Source organism: Thermobia domestica, chromosome 1 (assembly GCF_964235325.1).
Source record: "Thermobia domestica chromosome 1, izTheDome1.hap1.1, whole genome shotgun sequence".
Classification (NCBI taxonomy): Eukaryota; Metazoa; Arthropoda; class Insecta; order Zygentoma; family Lepismatidae; genus Thermobia; species Thermobia domestica.
Genome location: NC_137454.1, coordinates 116059492 through 116077431, shown reverse-complemented (window position 1 = coordinate 116077431; position 17940 = coordinate 116059492). Strand labels below are relative to the sequence as shown.

The 17940-nt window shown below is 34.1% G+C and overlaps 1 protein-coding gene across 3 annotated transcripts in view; it reads left to right on the top strand.

Annotated features, from left to right (window-relative positions):
• LOC145688248 (uncharacterized) overlaps positions 1-17940 on the top strand; it is a 211348-nt gene that overhangs the window by 160567 nt on the left and 32841 nt on the right. For all 3 annotated transcript variants that reach the window (XM_081762210.1, XM_081762190.1, XM_081762200.1), the window contains exon 2: positions 6224-6344. In XM_081762210.1, the coding sequence (XP_081618336.1) occupies positions 6247-6344 (98 nt within the window). In that variant the 5' untranslated portion in view covers positions 6224-6246. The remainder of the gene's footprint in view (positions 1-6223; positions 6345-17940) is intronic.

The following is a 17940-nucleotide window of genomic DNA, read 5'->3' as shown; positions in this document are numbered from 1 at the left end:
GAACCTAATCACGATAGCGCAGTACAGTGCACTTTATTAGAACCGTATGCAAGTTCGAATGTAACCTGATTACCGTTACTGAAATTAGGTTAAATTCATGTTAGTTGTAGATTCTTGTAAATTTTTATTTTTGAGTTTATGTGTAAATATCAATAATGAAAACAATCCTTATAACTTCGCTATATAAGCAATATGAGGAATTATAGTTCGATTTATAATTGATTAAAAGCAAAGATTATTTATATTTGATTGATTTGTGTTGAAAATTTAATTGTCAAAGATTATGTTAATAATAAGATCCATTCTATAAAATCAATTATTCAACGATTACCTTAAATAAGATTCTTCTTTATTATAACATCTTAGTGCCACTATGTATACCTTTAAATGCAACATCTGACTTGTTTGTTATTTAATGCGCCCGTAAAGATTAATATTATTTGTAACCCACGTTTGTCCTTTACATTTTTCGAAATCGCAACCTTCGACGACTAATTAAATAAGCGACGATATTTTAATAAGAAAATGTAATAATAATATAATGAAATAAATATAATTAATGTAATTAAAGATAAATATTGATGAAATGAAAGAATTGTTATGAATGTATTTATATATATGTATATGTATACGTGAAATATAATGAATAGATATACAAGGTGCGATTAAAATATGATGGACATATGTGATGTAAACAACACTAATGTAAACGGACCAGTGGTTCTTGAAGATAAAAGCCAAGCCTACTCATGACTTTTATATTCAGTCCCTTGGTCGAGCGACATTTTTATACAACAAAATACTTTGGTTTGTGTAATATTTACCTGTACCTTGGGCAGAAAGTACTCATACATATGCACTATACTTAGTAGAATGTTCATTTCATATTAACAAAAGAAGAATGTTTTTAATATATGTAAGTGATTATTATGGGATAGTTGTTGATATGGACATGTTTTATGGTTACCTAGTCAGTGAATTTGTGTACTTAACAGTTTTAAGAAAAGGATATTATAAGTTATATCAAATAATAAACCAGTTTTAACATCGTTTATAGATTTTGTCATTCTTGTTAAAAAGGTGAGATTAATGGTATTCAAATATCGAAGCTAATATTTTTTTATGCCAAAGAAATACTACCACTTCGGATTTTTATCTCAGCAAACGAACCAAGTTGACGACTATCATTTTGATAAGTCGTTGTAAAAATTTGGTTTACCTCACCCGGGACTTTGTAAATTCAGTTCCCGAAGAAGAAGAGTAAGGTTGAATTTACTTTTATGAATACGAACTTAACCATATTGCGAAGTGGTAAAGTAATCATTAGAAAAATGGACAACGAAACCATGCAGCAGGAATCAAATACTAGTGACAGTGATGAGACTAGTGTAACACCAGGATTGACATCGGAAGATATCTTGTTAGCTTTACAGCGACAATTAATGCAGATGTCTACCGAGATAAAGAAGCAAAATGAAGAATTAAAGCAGACCATGGAACAGAAGATAGAACTGAAGTTTGACGAAGCTAACAAGCAAAATGAAGAATTAAGCAGACGATTGGAACAAAAGTTTGACGAAATGGAACAGAAGTTTGACCAAGCTAACAAGCAGAATGAAGAATTAAGTAGACGAATGGACCAGAAGTTCGACGAATCTAATAAGCAATATGAAGAATTAAGTAGACGGATAGAACAGAAATCAGATGAAACGAAACAAACAATTGTCCAGGTGGTGAACGACATATCCTCACAGTTTGAGGAAAAGTTAAAAAGGATATCCGATGAGTGTCAAGAAAAGTACAATCACCAAAATCAAGAAATTAGTGCTATAAAAAAAGATTTAGAAGTAATAGAATCTTCCATTAAACAGCAGAAGATCCAGGTCAGTAACAACTCTAATAACATACGTGTAAATACACAGTTGTTAGCTACTATTCAGGAAGAGATTAAAATGTTACAGGCCAAAGACAACATTTACCGTAATAACTTGGGTAGTGATCGCTTTGAGTTGCCCCACTCACCAGAGATGAACTCGCCTTCGCCGGGGTCTGATGAAGATATTATACTAGAAGAAAGTTGTCCGAAGAGTACTGATGAGCGAAACATAGATGGTGTGACGACACCGCATGTCATGGATAGGAGCTATCACTCAACAAGAACAAGGAATGAGAAAAAGAAGGTAAAATTAAGTGTTAAGATGAGTGAAATCCGAGCTATGAGCAAATTCAGTGGTAAGTGTAATGAGAATGCTACTTCTTTCTTAGAGAAATTCCAAGACGAATGCAATATAATGTCAATCGATCGATCACAATATATGAAATTAATACCCCATGTATTACTCCCACCTTGTTCCTTATGGTTTAAGGCAATACGTGATCACATTAGTACATATGAGGAATTCAAAGCGGCATTGATCGCTAATTATGAAAATGACTTTTTGCTGGCAAATAGAGATGCCACCCTTAGAAATCAACACTTCAATCCTCGATTGCACAAATCTCTTGTAGAATTTGTTGTAAATGTCTACAACGAATTAAAGGTCGTTAATCCTTTGCAATCGGAATCGAGAATAATAGCATCGATTCGAAATTTGCTTCCATTTAAATTGCAACAGATCTTATTTTCCACACAGTGTATGAGTTTCAGCCATTTATTGATGCTTGTCCAATGCTACGAAACTCAATACCATGCCATGAATCCACAATCAGGAATGGGTAAAAATAAGAATAATTCAGATCATTTGGTGCCTGTTCGGAATTTAAATATTCGGAGTGTGAATAATACAGAACCTAATCTAAGCCGAGTATACTCTAGCAATCAAAATGAGCAAAATAGACAAGGTTATGTAGAGAATCCGCCTAACCTAATTAGTCGTAGCAATTCAAATGTTAGACCATATAGTCAAAATAGATTTAAAAATCGACGTAATGTATGGCGAAATTCCAGAAATGCAGCGAACTACGTGAATAGACGTAATTGGAGATCAAGAGATGGCACTCCATATCAAAATCGGAATCACGATGAAAGACATGTACGACTTCATATAGAACCTAATCACGATAGCGCAGTACAGTGCACTTTATTAGAACCGTATGCAAGTTCGAATGTAACCTGATTACCGTTACTGAAATTAGGTTAAATTCATGTTAGTTGTAGATTCTTGTAAATTTTTATTTTTGAGTTTATGTGTAAATATCAATAATGAAAACAATCCTTATAACTTCGCTATATAAGCAATATGAGGAATTATAGTTCGATTTATAATTGATTAAAAGCAAAGATTATTTATATTTGATTGATTTGTGTTGAAAATTTAATTGTCAAAGATTATGTTAATAATAAGATCCATTCTATAAAATCAATTATTCAACGATTACCTTAAATAAGATTCTTCTTTATTATAACATCTTAGTGCCACTATGTATACCTTTAAATGCAACATCTGACTTGTTTGTTATTTAATGCGCCCGTAAAGATTAATATTATTTGTAACCCACGTTTGTCCTTTACATTTTTCGAAATCGCAACCTTCGACGACTAATTAAATAAGCGACGATATTTTAATAAGAAAATGTAATAATAATATAATGAAATAAATATAATTAATGTAATTAAAGATAAATATTGATGAAATGAAAGAATTGTTATGAATGTATTTATATATATGTATATGTATACGTGAAATATAATGAATAGATATACAAGGTGCGATTAAAATATGATGGACATATGTGATGTAAACAACACTAATGTAAACGGACCAGTGGTTCTTGAAGATAAAAGCCAAGCCTACTCATGACTTTTATATTCAGTCCCTTGGTCGAGCGACATTTTTATACAACAAAATACTTTGGTTTGTGTAATATTTACCTGTACCTTGGGCAGAAAGTACTCATACATATGCACTATACTTAGTAGAATGTTCATTTCATATTAACAAAAGAAGAATGTTTTTAATATATGTAAGTGATTATTATGGGATAGTTGTTGATATGGACATGTTTTATGGTTACCTAGTCAGTGAATTTGTGTACTTAACAGTTTTAAGAAAAGGATATTATAAGTTATATCAAATAATAAACCAGTTTTAACATCGTTTATAGATTTTGTCATTCTTGTTAAAAAGGTGAGATTAATGGTATTCAAATATCGAAGCTAATATTTTTTATGCCAAAGAAATACTACCACTTCGGATTTTTATCTCAGCAAACGAACCAGGTTGACGACTATCATTTTGATAAGTCGTTGTAAAGTACATTGTCCGTATCCGTATGTGAGAGTATCTGTGAAAGGGATGGTTTTGTCTGGTAATAATACATCGTGAACCACAATAAGGTTTACAATCATAAACGTTAATAACTCTGTACAGATACACGTACACTAACGATACGTGGTTCATTGAATTCAGCAACTCAAAGATTTTTGTTAGGTTATTTGGCAAAATATACAAGATGGTGATGGTGACGTCACACAAGATGGTGAAGAACAGCGTATTTTTGTGTGTGTGTGTGTGTGTGTGTGTGTGTATGAACGAGTATGCGGAAACTAAATCACCCCTAAGCGTGCACAGAAAGTTTAGAAAATATTTTAACTGAAGTGATACGCCCTCCAAGTCAACAATTTTGAACTTGGTGAAGAAATGTGATAGAAAAGGGACAATTGAAACCTCCAGGAAGTGTAGAAGTAATCCACGAAGAACTATAACAACACCTGGACTGGAAATATCGAACAAGATGCGAATGTCTACAGAGACATAGAGCCCATTTTGAGAATATTTTTCGTAAAACAAAATTTTTACAACAAAATTTTTGAGCTGTTAAATTCAACGAGCTATGTATATCGTTACTGCAGGTGTTTCGTGTACAAAGTTATTAAAATTTATGATAGTAAATCTTTATGTAGTCCACACTGTACGTATATTTTTGCCGAATCAAAAACCATCTGCCCATATTATAAAGATGTCTGTTATAGAGAGATATTGTTGATGGAAGTTTCACTGTTCTGAAACGGCAAAGAAAAAAATCTTTAGATTAGGTTAGATTTGTCATTTTCAGAAATATTTATTCCCCTTTCCTTATTTTTAACTTTGTCCCAGCAAATTTAGTTTCATTTATCCATTTGATAGGAACAGGAAATCCCAAAATCACTCCCACAGTTTACATTTTACAGAGCCACCCAACAGGCGCGCACCCAGAAATTCTTGTTGGAAGGGGTCCATTTTTTTGGGGGGGGATCCAACACTACAAACCACTATGTGTATGTAGTATTGAACGAATATTATTATACACTCGAAACGACGATAAATAATTATAAAATACTTCCACCTTCCGGGAAAAAATGATAGAACTAAAGCCTGTGACAAACATCTTGGCATTTCAGCTAAACGAATAAAACGCAAGCTCTGAAGCGACGTTGCCGAGTGAGAAAGGGATGTGGCTATGGCTTGACTAAGCAGAAGAACTACAGCGCGATCAGGTGATAGAGGGTGAGTGTATACAAAATAAACGTGGCAATACCGCAGACCTGTTATTTGCTAGCAGCATTTATAGGGAACTTGGAGCGCTGCCTTCAAATGCCAAGATGTTTGTCACGCCGTTTAGTTTGTTTTTACAACAGAAAGAGTACACTTAAAGTGTAAGATCAAATTTTCATGCTACATCAATTATTTTATTGGTAAACAAGTATAATTTTATTGAGAAAGAACACAAATATGTGTTGAGTAAGGAAGTTCTGGGGAAAATCTGGATCCGATGGATCCTCCCGTGGATGCGCCCCTGGTACCTAACAATAGACTTAGGAAAGTAGAAAAGTAGGATAGTACTTAGACAAGTAGGAAAATAACTTCTGGAAAGCAAAAGAGACCACTGCATAGAGTATTTAATGCTATAACATCATAATATTCGATTATTAAGATTGAGACTGAAATCATCATCAATCAGGGTGGTCGACAAGCGAGATTCAAACCAAGGACCTCATGATTACGAATCAAGAACTTAGCTTTTTTTCTTGTTTACGAACAGAATTGTATACAAGAAGTAAATGGGAACTAGCATTGAGATAACAGATGAAGTACATGGCGTATAGTTTTCAAGAAGTTCCTTTTGTGCGTAGGTATACCATCATGGCTCTAATTATTATTGGTCCTGCTTAATTTAACTTGCCCTTTTCATGAATAGCGTATTAAATTGTAAAAGAGAATAACGTGATTTCACTTCCTTCTAGCCATTACATTGGAGAAATACCACATGCAGCGCCAAATGACAGGAACAGAAGATACACGAATGACGTCACTAAAACGTAAAGCCTACGAGAGTAACAACAATGAGCATCAATGGTTGAAAAGGTACGTACATGATTAGAGTACATCAGTACCCAAACCCTTTTTAAGAAAATATGTGTGTGTGTGTGTGTGTATATACGTCTGTAAAAATACTGAAAAAAGAAGAAAAAAATAATAGAGAGACAAGAGGCGTGGTCACGTGATTGGAACGTGTGAGAAACACGAAATCCGTAATCTGTTTCCGCTGGATTTCTTTGAGAAACGCACGTACAACGTATTAATGTACTATACACACAGTGACATTTAAACACACACACACACACTTGTATATAAAAATATACAAATAAATAACAAAACGAAATAAGAGACAAGTGCAACTCTTGTCTCTCTCTGACGTAGATAGGGAGTTCTTTCTACACAAATTATTTCCCCGTGTCTTTTTTTTATTTTATTTTATTTTATTTTTTAACAGCTGTAGACTATATTGTAAATAAGGATATGTGAACGTCAATTGAAAGGTTCCGTCACATCTTTCTGTACTTGTTTACCACAAGTTAAATGTAATAATCCTCGTCTAAAAGCCATTGACAATGTGTGATAGCACACACATGCATGTTACAACAATATATTAAGTAACAGGAAAGAGGGAAAGAAAGAAAAATAAATATGGTTTAGTTACTAAATATTGGTTGTTTTTGAAATATGGGCACAAAATCACACCTGTGCTCTTTATTTTATCAGCTGAAGCTGAAGCTTTTGCTGTAGTATTTTCAGTTGTGGTTAACTAAATTACTTGCCAACATTTGAATTAGCTAAATGAGTCTCTAGAGCAGCGTTTCTCAAAGTGTGTTCCGCGGAATGCAGTGGTTCCGTAAAGAGTTCCGACAGGTTCCATATAAACCAACCTCGAGCAGGCACGTAGCCAGGATTTAGTGAAGGGGGAGGTCCGTAACATGAAATACTGTGGTCATCACACCAAGGGCTCGATCATTCTAAACTATTTTACTGGAACATATACTGGTTCGTTTAGCCAGGATTTCGTAAAAGAGGGGGGGGGGGGGCGTGACATGAAACACTGAAGGCCTAATCAATCTAAACTACTTTACTATCAACATATGTTGGTTTGTTAGGACAATAAAATGAGGATATGTTGGTAAGTAATTTAATAACAAACTACGAAGAAATCTCAAGTAAAATAATAATAATAAAAAAAACGTATTGAAAATGATTTTACAATATTTACGTTGTTCCTCTGTTCTTTCAAATATAACAATTTTCCTTTCATTACGACCTCAACTATTATAGAAAGTATATATTCACTATTATAAAAAGTACGCTCATGTCCAAAATGATTGTCGCATATCTATGTCTGTCTTCTTGTAAGAATATAATTTGGTACTTTTAATACTGATACCATGTGTATAATCGGGAAATGTATAGACCCTATTTGTGGTAAATTTCTTAGGAAAAGAATTGTAAATACGAAAATTAGACTGAGTAAAACGAAATGTTGCTAAATGGACAAGAAAGTTTTATTTTTGTTTTATTGTTCTTATTTACTGCTATTTTGACAAAATTTGCCACTTAAATGTCTGCCGATTATACACATACTATCATTATAAAAAATAGCAGGCGAATTCGTTATCAAATTATACTCCTACTACAACATATTTATAGATATGCGACAATAATTTTGAACATGAGTGTACAAACTCAATAATGTCTTGTAAAATATTTTACAATATCTGCGTTCCTTTCTCTGTTGAATCAAATGTTAACAGAACTTTCTTTTCACACATTTTTTGTTTTTTTGTTTTTATTATTCCGTCAACTACTGTACGTTCCAAATGACAGGTTAAAGGAGTAGTAGAAAATTTTTTTTGAAATAACATGTTTGATACTACAAGGATGGGTTGGCGAAAAATTATGATCAAAAATGTCCACGCTGTTACACAAGTGGCATTATGCTTTCTGAAGCTTGAAATCTTCCTGACTAGTAGCACAAATTCTAAGAATTGTGTAACTTCCGGAAATTTCAAATTCCCTGACTCTTCGAGGATATCCCACTCACCTCGCCACCATGTATTGCAAGTAATACAAATCTCCTTATAAGAAAGAGTAACAAAAGCTTTCTGTAGTTTTTTTAATTTTTAACGCCGATTTTTTTATTTTTCTCATTTCATTTCGTTTTATCGTTCCTTAATTTTTTTATTTCTGGCCTTCAAGGGGGGGTCCGGACTTCCCCCCTTGGCTACGTGCCTGCCTCGAGGAAGCGAACAAAAAATTCGCAAGTCTCTATCTCGTGTAAAAGTTGGTTTGAATTTTGAGTCTTTCGAAATTTGTTTTTGGAAGTTTGAATCGAAATAATTGACACACACACACACACACACACACACACACACACATATATATATATATATATATATATATATATATATATATATATATATATATATATATATATATATAATTTTTTTGAAAAATCGAAAATTACTAAAGCTCCTTTCCGATACTTCTTTCGAACCGTAACGGAAAAAGGTGAAAAAGGTTTCGAAATTCGAAAAGAAAACTAAAAATCTTATGAAAGGACTTTGCCTCCTTTTTCGAGTAGGAAATTTTAATTTTTTGGACTTCCTTTCGATATACAAACCAATATCAAGATATCAAGGAAGCAAATATAAAAACGGAAGTCTCTATCTCATCTAGAAGTAGGTTAGAACTTAGTACTTAGATGAGTCACTTAGTATTATCATCAAAAGATTGGCATTACTATTACAAATTGTCAATAATTTAATACTATTTTTGTGGGTTCCATAATTTTATTTTGGAGGGTTCTATGAATGAAAATATTTGAAAAAAAAAACGCTGCTCTAGAAGCCCCTCGAAGGCTTTCGCTTAAAAAGTTACCAGATTCAAAATGAGTTCTACATTAATGATAATAATAATAATAATAATAATAATAATAATAATAATAATAATAATAATAATAATAATAATAATAATAATAATAATAATAATAATAATAGTAACTGTTTCTCTTAGAAGCGAGATAATGTAGTTGGGAATGCCCTGTGCTGGAAGGTTGATGTTAAATGTGCACCTGCCAACTACATAACACTTAAACCTTGGTGGGTGTACGGAGAACACTTTAATAATAGTTCTTAACCTTTTCATTGTTTAAGGACGTAAAACACACAACATTCAAGTGTTATTTATCTAGTTCTAGTCCCCCACCTTCCTTTGTGGGGTTCACGGTGGCTCAGTGGTAGAACGCTTATCTCTGGGGCGCTGGATTCCTGGTGCGATTCCCAGCGAAGTAAATTTGTGGTGGACAGCATCGTTTCCGTTAGTTTTCTAGGGCTACTCTCACTTATGCAAAAGCTCGAACAGTAAAAACACATATGGTAATAAAACTCGTATTACGTTAGCATATGCATATTTTTTAATCACGCTCGAATCTAGCCATAGGAGCTAAATACCCGATTCCGATTGGTTGAAATTATCCGTATCTCGTCACGTAACATACATATAGTACAAATCAAATACCAACTTCTGTTGGTCCTTGTGGCCAAGCATGCTAGCACATGGGCTAGTAATAAAAATTGCTTTTGGCGTGGGTTCAAACCCGGTCCAAGGAAAGATTTTTTAAAAAATCTTTTTTTAAATTTTAATAACACTTTTATCATTAAAATAAGATAAAAATGAAGTAATGCTCATTTGCCCTTGTACGTAATATATAATGCATAAAAAGTTATTTACTTGCCTTACCTAACAGCTGAGAGAGCGTCAGCGACTGAAGGGGGTTAGAAGCCCAGCAGGGCTTCTTTTGTTCCACATTGATCACCATAATAATACCACGTGATATTACGTCACATTCGGGTGGTGCAACTTCGATGTAAATCTACCATCACCCGCTTCCTTGTGACCAACTTAAAACAGTTGACTAGGGTAGAGCGTGAAAATAAATATTATTAGAATATTCGACCAAGTAAATATAAACTATTGTGAGAAAAAAGGAAAAAAAATACTGATCACATAAGTTAGAGAATGGACATATCAAATCTGGAACAATTTAGGGAAATAACTTTGTAAATACTTATCTCAACCCATGGACCTACTCCAATTCCCCGTCATTGTCGCCATTTGATTATCTCTTTATCACGTCTGATTTGAATAGAGGGTTAACGAGAGGTTTGGAACATAATCTCTGGGACGCTGAATTCATTGCAGAAAAACACGTCTCGATATCTTACAGTGTTTGCTAAATGGAAATCAATATCACTAGTTAACAAAGGTTTTGTTACATAAAAGGAAATACCTGTTCTTAAAGGAACTTTTTGCGCTGAATTCGAATATGCACTCGGTTTTTCTCCATCACGTACGATTTTCCCGTAACAGAGGGATTTTCGGGAAATCCCCTCAAAAATTTCCCTTTTTCAGATATTTTATTCCCCTAGCTCTTGTCCCCTTACATATAGTAACATAGAAATTATACCTAAGTATACCTTGATTCATATTTAATAAACCCTAAAAGTTTCGTAATAATCGCTTTATTCTTTCTAGAGAAATAAATATGTTTGTATGTATACTGTGTGTACTGTTTATTGCACCTTATAGTAATGCTTTCAGATCTCTTAAGTTGAGGTAAAACGTTTTGCTTTATTACCACAAACACATATATAAAATATAATACAATATAATTTACAAGTGTGACAATTTACAATAAACAATAATACAAATGTACCAAAAGGTCATGAAAAGACAATCAAAACTATCACAATATATGAAACTTCCATTGGGTTACAAAAACGTACACTACTTCCTTCTTTTGTAAGAAATGTTGCATTCTCTAACAAGACCCCAACAATAGTCCCCCATCATTGAAGGATCCCATCGTCCCTGGTACCTTTTCTCCATTGCCATTATATCTTGGTGGAATCTTTCCCCCTGTTCGTCGCTGACAGCACCTAGGTTAGCAGGAAAGAGGCTGAGGTGGGAGTGCAAAAAGTGGATTTTTAAAGACATCCTACAACCCAACTCTTTGTATTTCTGTATCATGTTCTGTACGATTTCTGTGTAACTCTCAGCTTTGTTATTGCCCAGAAAGTTGCGCACAACACACTTAAATGCTGTCCAGGCAGCTAGCTCAGCACTGTTTAACTTGCTGTCAAAGCTATCATCAAGCATTAATTTCCTAATTTGGGGACCAATAAACACGCAAGCTGAAATCTTAGCATCACTCAGGTTAGGGAACTTATGTCGCAAATACTTGAAACCTTCACCAGATGTGTCCATGGGTTTGACAAAGTTTTTCATAAGTTCTAACTTGATATGAAGTGGCGGTAGTAATATCTTATTAGGATCTACCAAAGGAGCGTATTTGACGTTTCATTCTCCAGGTACGTAATTCACTCTAGGTTCCCATTCCTTCACTTCATAATGTTTGTCATCAGCTCGGCTATCCCATAAACATAAAAAACATTGGTACTTCGTGTAACCGCACTGCAGTCCTAATAAAATACCAACTACCTTGAGATCACAACATATTTGCCAACAATGGTCCTTGTAATTTATAAGATTTAGCAAAGTTGACATGGTGTCATAGGATTCCTTAATCTTCACTGAGTGCGCAAGTGGTATAGAAGGTTTTTTTATTTCCATTATGTAAAAGGACAGCTTTAAGGCTGACCTTTGACGCGTCGATAAATAACCTCCATTCTTCTGGAACGTAAGGAATTCCTAGCTCCGCCATCAACCCATTTATATCCGTACATACGCACACATTATCTTGCATTGAGAAATAGCTTGAAAATTGAACATGCCTTTTCCTGTACACTGATATGTTCGTTTCTTCATCCAATAAGTTCCACTGCTGGAGCCTTGATCCCAGAAGTTCCGCCTCTTGTTTTGTCAGGTGCAAATTACGGACTAGGTCATTAAGTTCACATTGCCGGATGAAATGTGGCTCGCGAACACAGTCAGGGATGAACGTTGGATCCTTGGATGTTGATGTCGATGGTTCATCAAGGTCATGATCATCATCAGAGTCTTTTGGCCATATCTCTTCCCAGTTGGTAGGGGACTCGGGAAGTGGAAGTCTGTGTTTGTAGTAATAAAGCAAATCGTTTTTACCCCAACTCAGGAGATCTGAAAGCATTACTATCAGGTGCAATAAACAGTGCACACAGTATACATACAAATATATTTATTTCTCTAGAAAGAACAAAGCGATTTTTACGAAACTTTCAGGGTTTGTTAAATATAAATCAAGGTATACTTAGGTATAATTTCTATGTTACTATATGTAAGGGGACAGGAGCTAGGGGAATAAAATATCTGAAAAAGGGACATTTTTGAGGGAATTTCCCGAAAATCCCTCTGTTACGGGAAAACTGTACGTGATGGAGAGAAACCGAGTGCATATTCGAATTCAGCGCAAAAAGTTCCTTTAAGATCAGGTGATTTTTCTCATGTAACAAACAAAAAGTTTAAATTTGTTAAATAGTGTATTGAAGCCGGAAGTGCTAATAAATTTCAAGCACTTCCGGTTTCAGTTGCATCTCCATCCCTAGTAGCAAGAAAGTTTTCGGCCAGTTGGTACGTGCATGGCATTTGGCTTTCTACGCTTGCACTTGAAACATGCTTTCATACAATCTGCCTTTTGTTGTACTTGCAAGCGATGCTTTAGACCATTCGCAGAGCGTCATAGCATCACTGGCTGTTCATTGTCTATTGACTTAACGTGACTTATAAAACGCTTGCGTAAAGTTTGAATGGAACACTGAATGCAAGGTTTGCTCCCACGTAACTTCCTTACTGGCATCCAGCTTGCGGCATGCTTGCATGTTTTCAAATCAAGCTGGATGCAGGCTTGCCGACTTCCATTTCAAGCTTACAGCAAGTGATGTGCAAGTTCTCTCTGCTACTAGTGATCTATATAGAGATCAAGTTAATTTTACGCTCGTCATCAAATTATTTGGTCATACAGGAAAACTTGTCTCCTTGTGTGTGAATCTGAAGAAAAGCATATTTTGTAATTTTAAGTAATACTTGTTGTAAAACGATTGAAATATTATAAATTAAAAAAAAAAGTGACACGTATCAGAGACTGTTGAGGTTGTATCGATGAGAGCTATGAAAGATCAGAACAGTACACAAGAAATTTTAAAATTTAAACGGGATAAAATGTCATTTTCAAACTTCCTATGTTTAGAGTTCATAATTTTCTGTGAAAATATATCCGATCTTTTTCTGCATCGCTACTGTAGGTTGAATTCAGCGTCTTCCTGGGAGAAAGTCAAACCTACATATATCTATTTAAATATGCCCTGTGTATGTGTCTCTCTCTCTCTCTCTTACGGACCATTGAAGAAAGTTCAAGAATCCATATTGGGATAGTATAATACAATAATGTATCTAGTCTGGGGCAAGGGTGCCTATGCCCCCAGTTTTTTGAGTTATAAATATAAATTAAGCTATTATTTATATATTTTTGAAAGTTTATAGTAAACTCATGATACGCCTATCATAGTCTGGGTTCTGACTGTCTCCTCCCTGTTTTTACCTTCTAGACTCGCCACTGGTATAATACTATGTTTCTCCTAATTTTTAACTTTCTGCTATTTGTATATGAGTTGGAACGATTTGTAAAGCTGATGTTAAATGTTGATAACAAAACGTAAATCAAAGATATTGAATTTCAAACGCTTCTGATATTTTGAAGAAATTAGGCACTGACACCTTCATATTAAGTAAAGAAAACACCTAGAATGCTATTTAATGTATTTCAGTTACTTGAACAACATAAAATGATTAAGAAATTTATTCTATCTAATAATGAAGAAAATGAAATGAAATATTTAGTGTCACGTCCAACGTTTATGCAAAGAGGCTAAGGGACACGGTGATGGTGAGAAATGAATGAAATGGTGGAAGGAAGAAAGTGGGAGGAAACAGGATTTGCAAGAGAAAACCCACGCACACGTTGATTGTCCACCACAAAGCTCCCTTGGTGCGAGCTGGTATCGAACCAGGGATCCCATGCACTAGAGGTGAACGCTCTACCACTATGCCACCGCGGCCCCTCTAATAGTATGATATTAATTATGAGAAAGGAGGATCCTCTTGCATTGTCTAAATTTTTGCCTCTTCAAAGCTGATGAAAATAGTGTTAGTATTGGAAACTATATTCGAAACCATGTACACGAAACGAAAGCATGGTAACTGCATTATATTTGTATACAAGGAGTATGGATATTCAGGAACACATCTCGCACAAATTTGAAATTTCACACTAATAAAATTGACTACATTTAAAGTCATTTTCATGTCTCTTACATGGCGGTAGTGCTGCTCATGAGAAAGACGAGACCAGAAATAAGGCTTTCTAGACTCTATATATAAATAAGTCGTCCAGTGTCGATTTGCGAGAAATTCTTTTTCGTCTCGTCTGGGTTCTTGAAATGCTATTCTCGGCTCGTTTATTAAATATATGTACAAACTTTATGCCATGATTTTTTTTTCTAAATTTCTTCTAGAACTTATCATAATCCTTTCACATCACGTGATGTTCACGAAGAGTGTGATATAATGACTTTAAAACAATATTTATTATTTAAGTATATTATATAATGACTTATGTATCTTTAAATGTTGATAAATTCTCTCCAACATGTTCGTGCAATCACTTTATCAATTTATAGTTATTATGGTATTAATCATGTTACATTAAAACAGGATTTGAGATCTAAGACTTGGGTGAATAATATTCCCACGAGATTCGGGAAATTTCTCGTCTTGAAAACGAGACGAGAATTGTCATGTGTTTCTCGTCTCATATTTTGGTTTTAAAATGTACTTTCTCGTCTCGTTTTCGAGACCGGAATCGATATGAGACGAGCTATTTCTCGTCTTGTGAGTAATCTTATAAGAGGAGACACTTGTTTTGCTAGACATCTCCGTGACTTGTTTCTGGATTGTGCTACTTCGTGACCAAGCGACTAACTCGTGTAATGTCTGTGCACCTACACAGAAGAAAAGAAAAGCGTACGTAAAAGTATATGTTACATGCGTAAATCCTGTAATTTTTGGACTTAACGTACAGCCCTATGTAATATCCTGCACCAAGCGTATAACCGAAAACATATGTTGTATAATACTTACCATATAAGTGTTTTATCTATACATACTTAGCGTATGAAAGAAAGAACTGTATACAGACGGAAGTATTTCCCATACAGATGGACGTATATAACGTATAGCTAATGTATGTAACATATGTAACATATGTATACGTATGTAATATGCGGAAGAGTGTTAGATGTCAGACATCCTGTAGCGGCATGATGTAACATGTAAACGCGGAAAATACAGTATGTATATAGCATATGGACATGTTCCATACAGTTTTTCGTAGTAAACATATGTATTCCGTATATTTGTATAATACACCACTGTTCGGATAACGGATTTTTTTTCAATATACCTAGTCCAGGGTTCAATCTACAGCCTTGATGTTAAAAAGTTCTATTGAATTAAAAATCCAGGGAAGATGTAAAGGAAATTTACAATTTCTACTTTTTCACTCACTGAGTTTTGGGATATACAGGGAGTGGTTCATTTCTCCAGTTACCATAGTATGTCCAATCAGAAAATTTTTCTTAGTTCATCCTTGTTCGTTGATACAATAGTCTTTTGCATATCTCGATTGTCAGTGAACAAAATCCATTGCTAGAACATAGGCCATTCTGACTGACTGCACTGACAACCAGTTAAGGGGTGGAGGTGTTGGACTCCTGTAAGCAGTTTCAGAAAAGTTGTAAATGTTCTTCTTACATATAAACAACAACACTAGAAAAAAATGTGATCTTCCAAAACCGGATAGAAACACATGTTTAATCGGTGTCATTAACATGTGCATCTAGATATAGGTAAATTCAATGAAGTCATGCAGCCAAATTAAACAACGATTTCCGCAATAATGATGATGATGGGAACACACGATGCATGAACCAAATACTGGAAAAGAAAACAGCTTTTACAATTTTACTCGACATATTTCCCATTCATCTAAGCCATTAATCCTTGGTAAGTACTTATGTCGCCTCCATTGATGCTAGAGGCTCTTGATTTCAAGATTGAACATATATTTTAAATGGAATGTTCCATCTGTTTCGTCTGAAACATTTTCTAATTTCTTTACTGAAAATTTTTATTTCACGGTTTTAAACTTTCGCTAATCTGTAGAACGATTTATTTTTTTAAAAAATAGCAAATATATGTCAATATTGCCATATTTGACAAGCAGTAGGCAGTTAGCACGTCTCCGAAACATTAAAATAATAATAATAATAAAAATGGAGGCACTGGTCTTGTATTGAACAAGAAAGAGTGTATGTTCCTTGTGGGCGACTGCTAAACAGGTGTCAAGCCACAGCTAGCAGGAGACCCAGTATTTTTTTCTCTCTTTTTATATATGTAACCCCCGCACCCTACTCTACAACTCGTCTGTTACGTCACATAGGACGAAAGAGCACCAAATCTGGACGATTTTAAAAGAAGGGGCCACTCCCTCGTGGAGCGGGTCACGTGACTTGGGCGTTTCTCCCCTTATTAATATGGATGGAACGTGACGTCATGGGGGCATCTTCACTTGGAGACCATGTTAAGATGACAACGAGGATGATGCCGTATCGCCTACATGTCTTTTTTCTTTTTTTTTTTTTTTTTGAAAACATTTAAAACAGTGTTTACAACTCAATAGAAAAGTGTTCGATTGGTTTATAGGTTGTTCTGAAGAACTTCTTATAATAGAAGAGTCCAGTGAAAAGCTGAAGATGTTATGGAAAAAGTTGGATTTGTTTTCTAACATAGAAGTTTGATTCCCTTCTTAATTTATTCATTTTAATTTTATATATATATTTTTTGGCCAAAGAACTGATAGATTATGAAAATGTTCGGAAAAGACAGGTATTAGTTCAGAAGTCGTTCAACTTGTCCGTTTTTTATTTTATTCTTAAGAAAAAGGAAATATTTTTAGTTGACTGAAAAAAAAGTTTGCATATACAATTTCACAAATGCAAAATATTCTATTTTCATATTATTTTATTTATTTATTTATTTTTATTTTTATTATTATTATTATTATTATTATTATTATTATTATTATTATTATTATTATTATTATTATTTTAGCAAAGTACGTGAGCATTTCCACGCATTAAGGAGGCAATAATGGCAGCTCAATGACCATCTGATAAATTAATATAAATATGAATAATCTTCGTGGAAATCAAAACATTTTAGACATAACGAAATTTGATTTGATTTTTAGTTTAGTGTCCCTTTCAGCAGTGAAGCTATGCGAGACGTGGGTCTACAGCTTAACGTGGAATTCGAACCACATGAGCTCCCGTCGGGAATCGAACTCTGGTCTAAAGATCCATCCAATAGGAAAGGTACATAATCAAGTCCTAACCTAGGTAAATATGTTTATTCATTACCACGCATATGACATTTTTAAAAGTAAAATTGTATAGAATTATTGTCAAAGACTATACTATTCCACTACTTTTAAATTACAATATATGTAAGATGAAAAATACGGATAATGTTCAAATAAAAATGTAAAGATATTAAAGTGACAGTAATTGATGTTAGA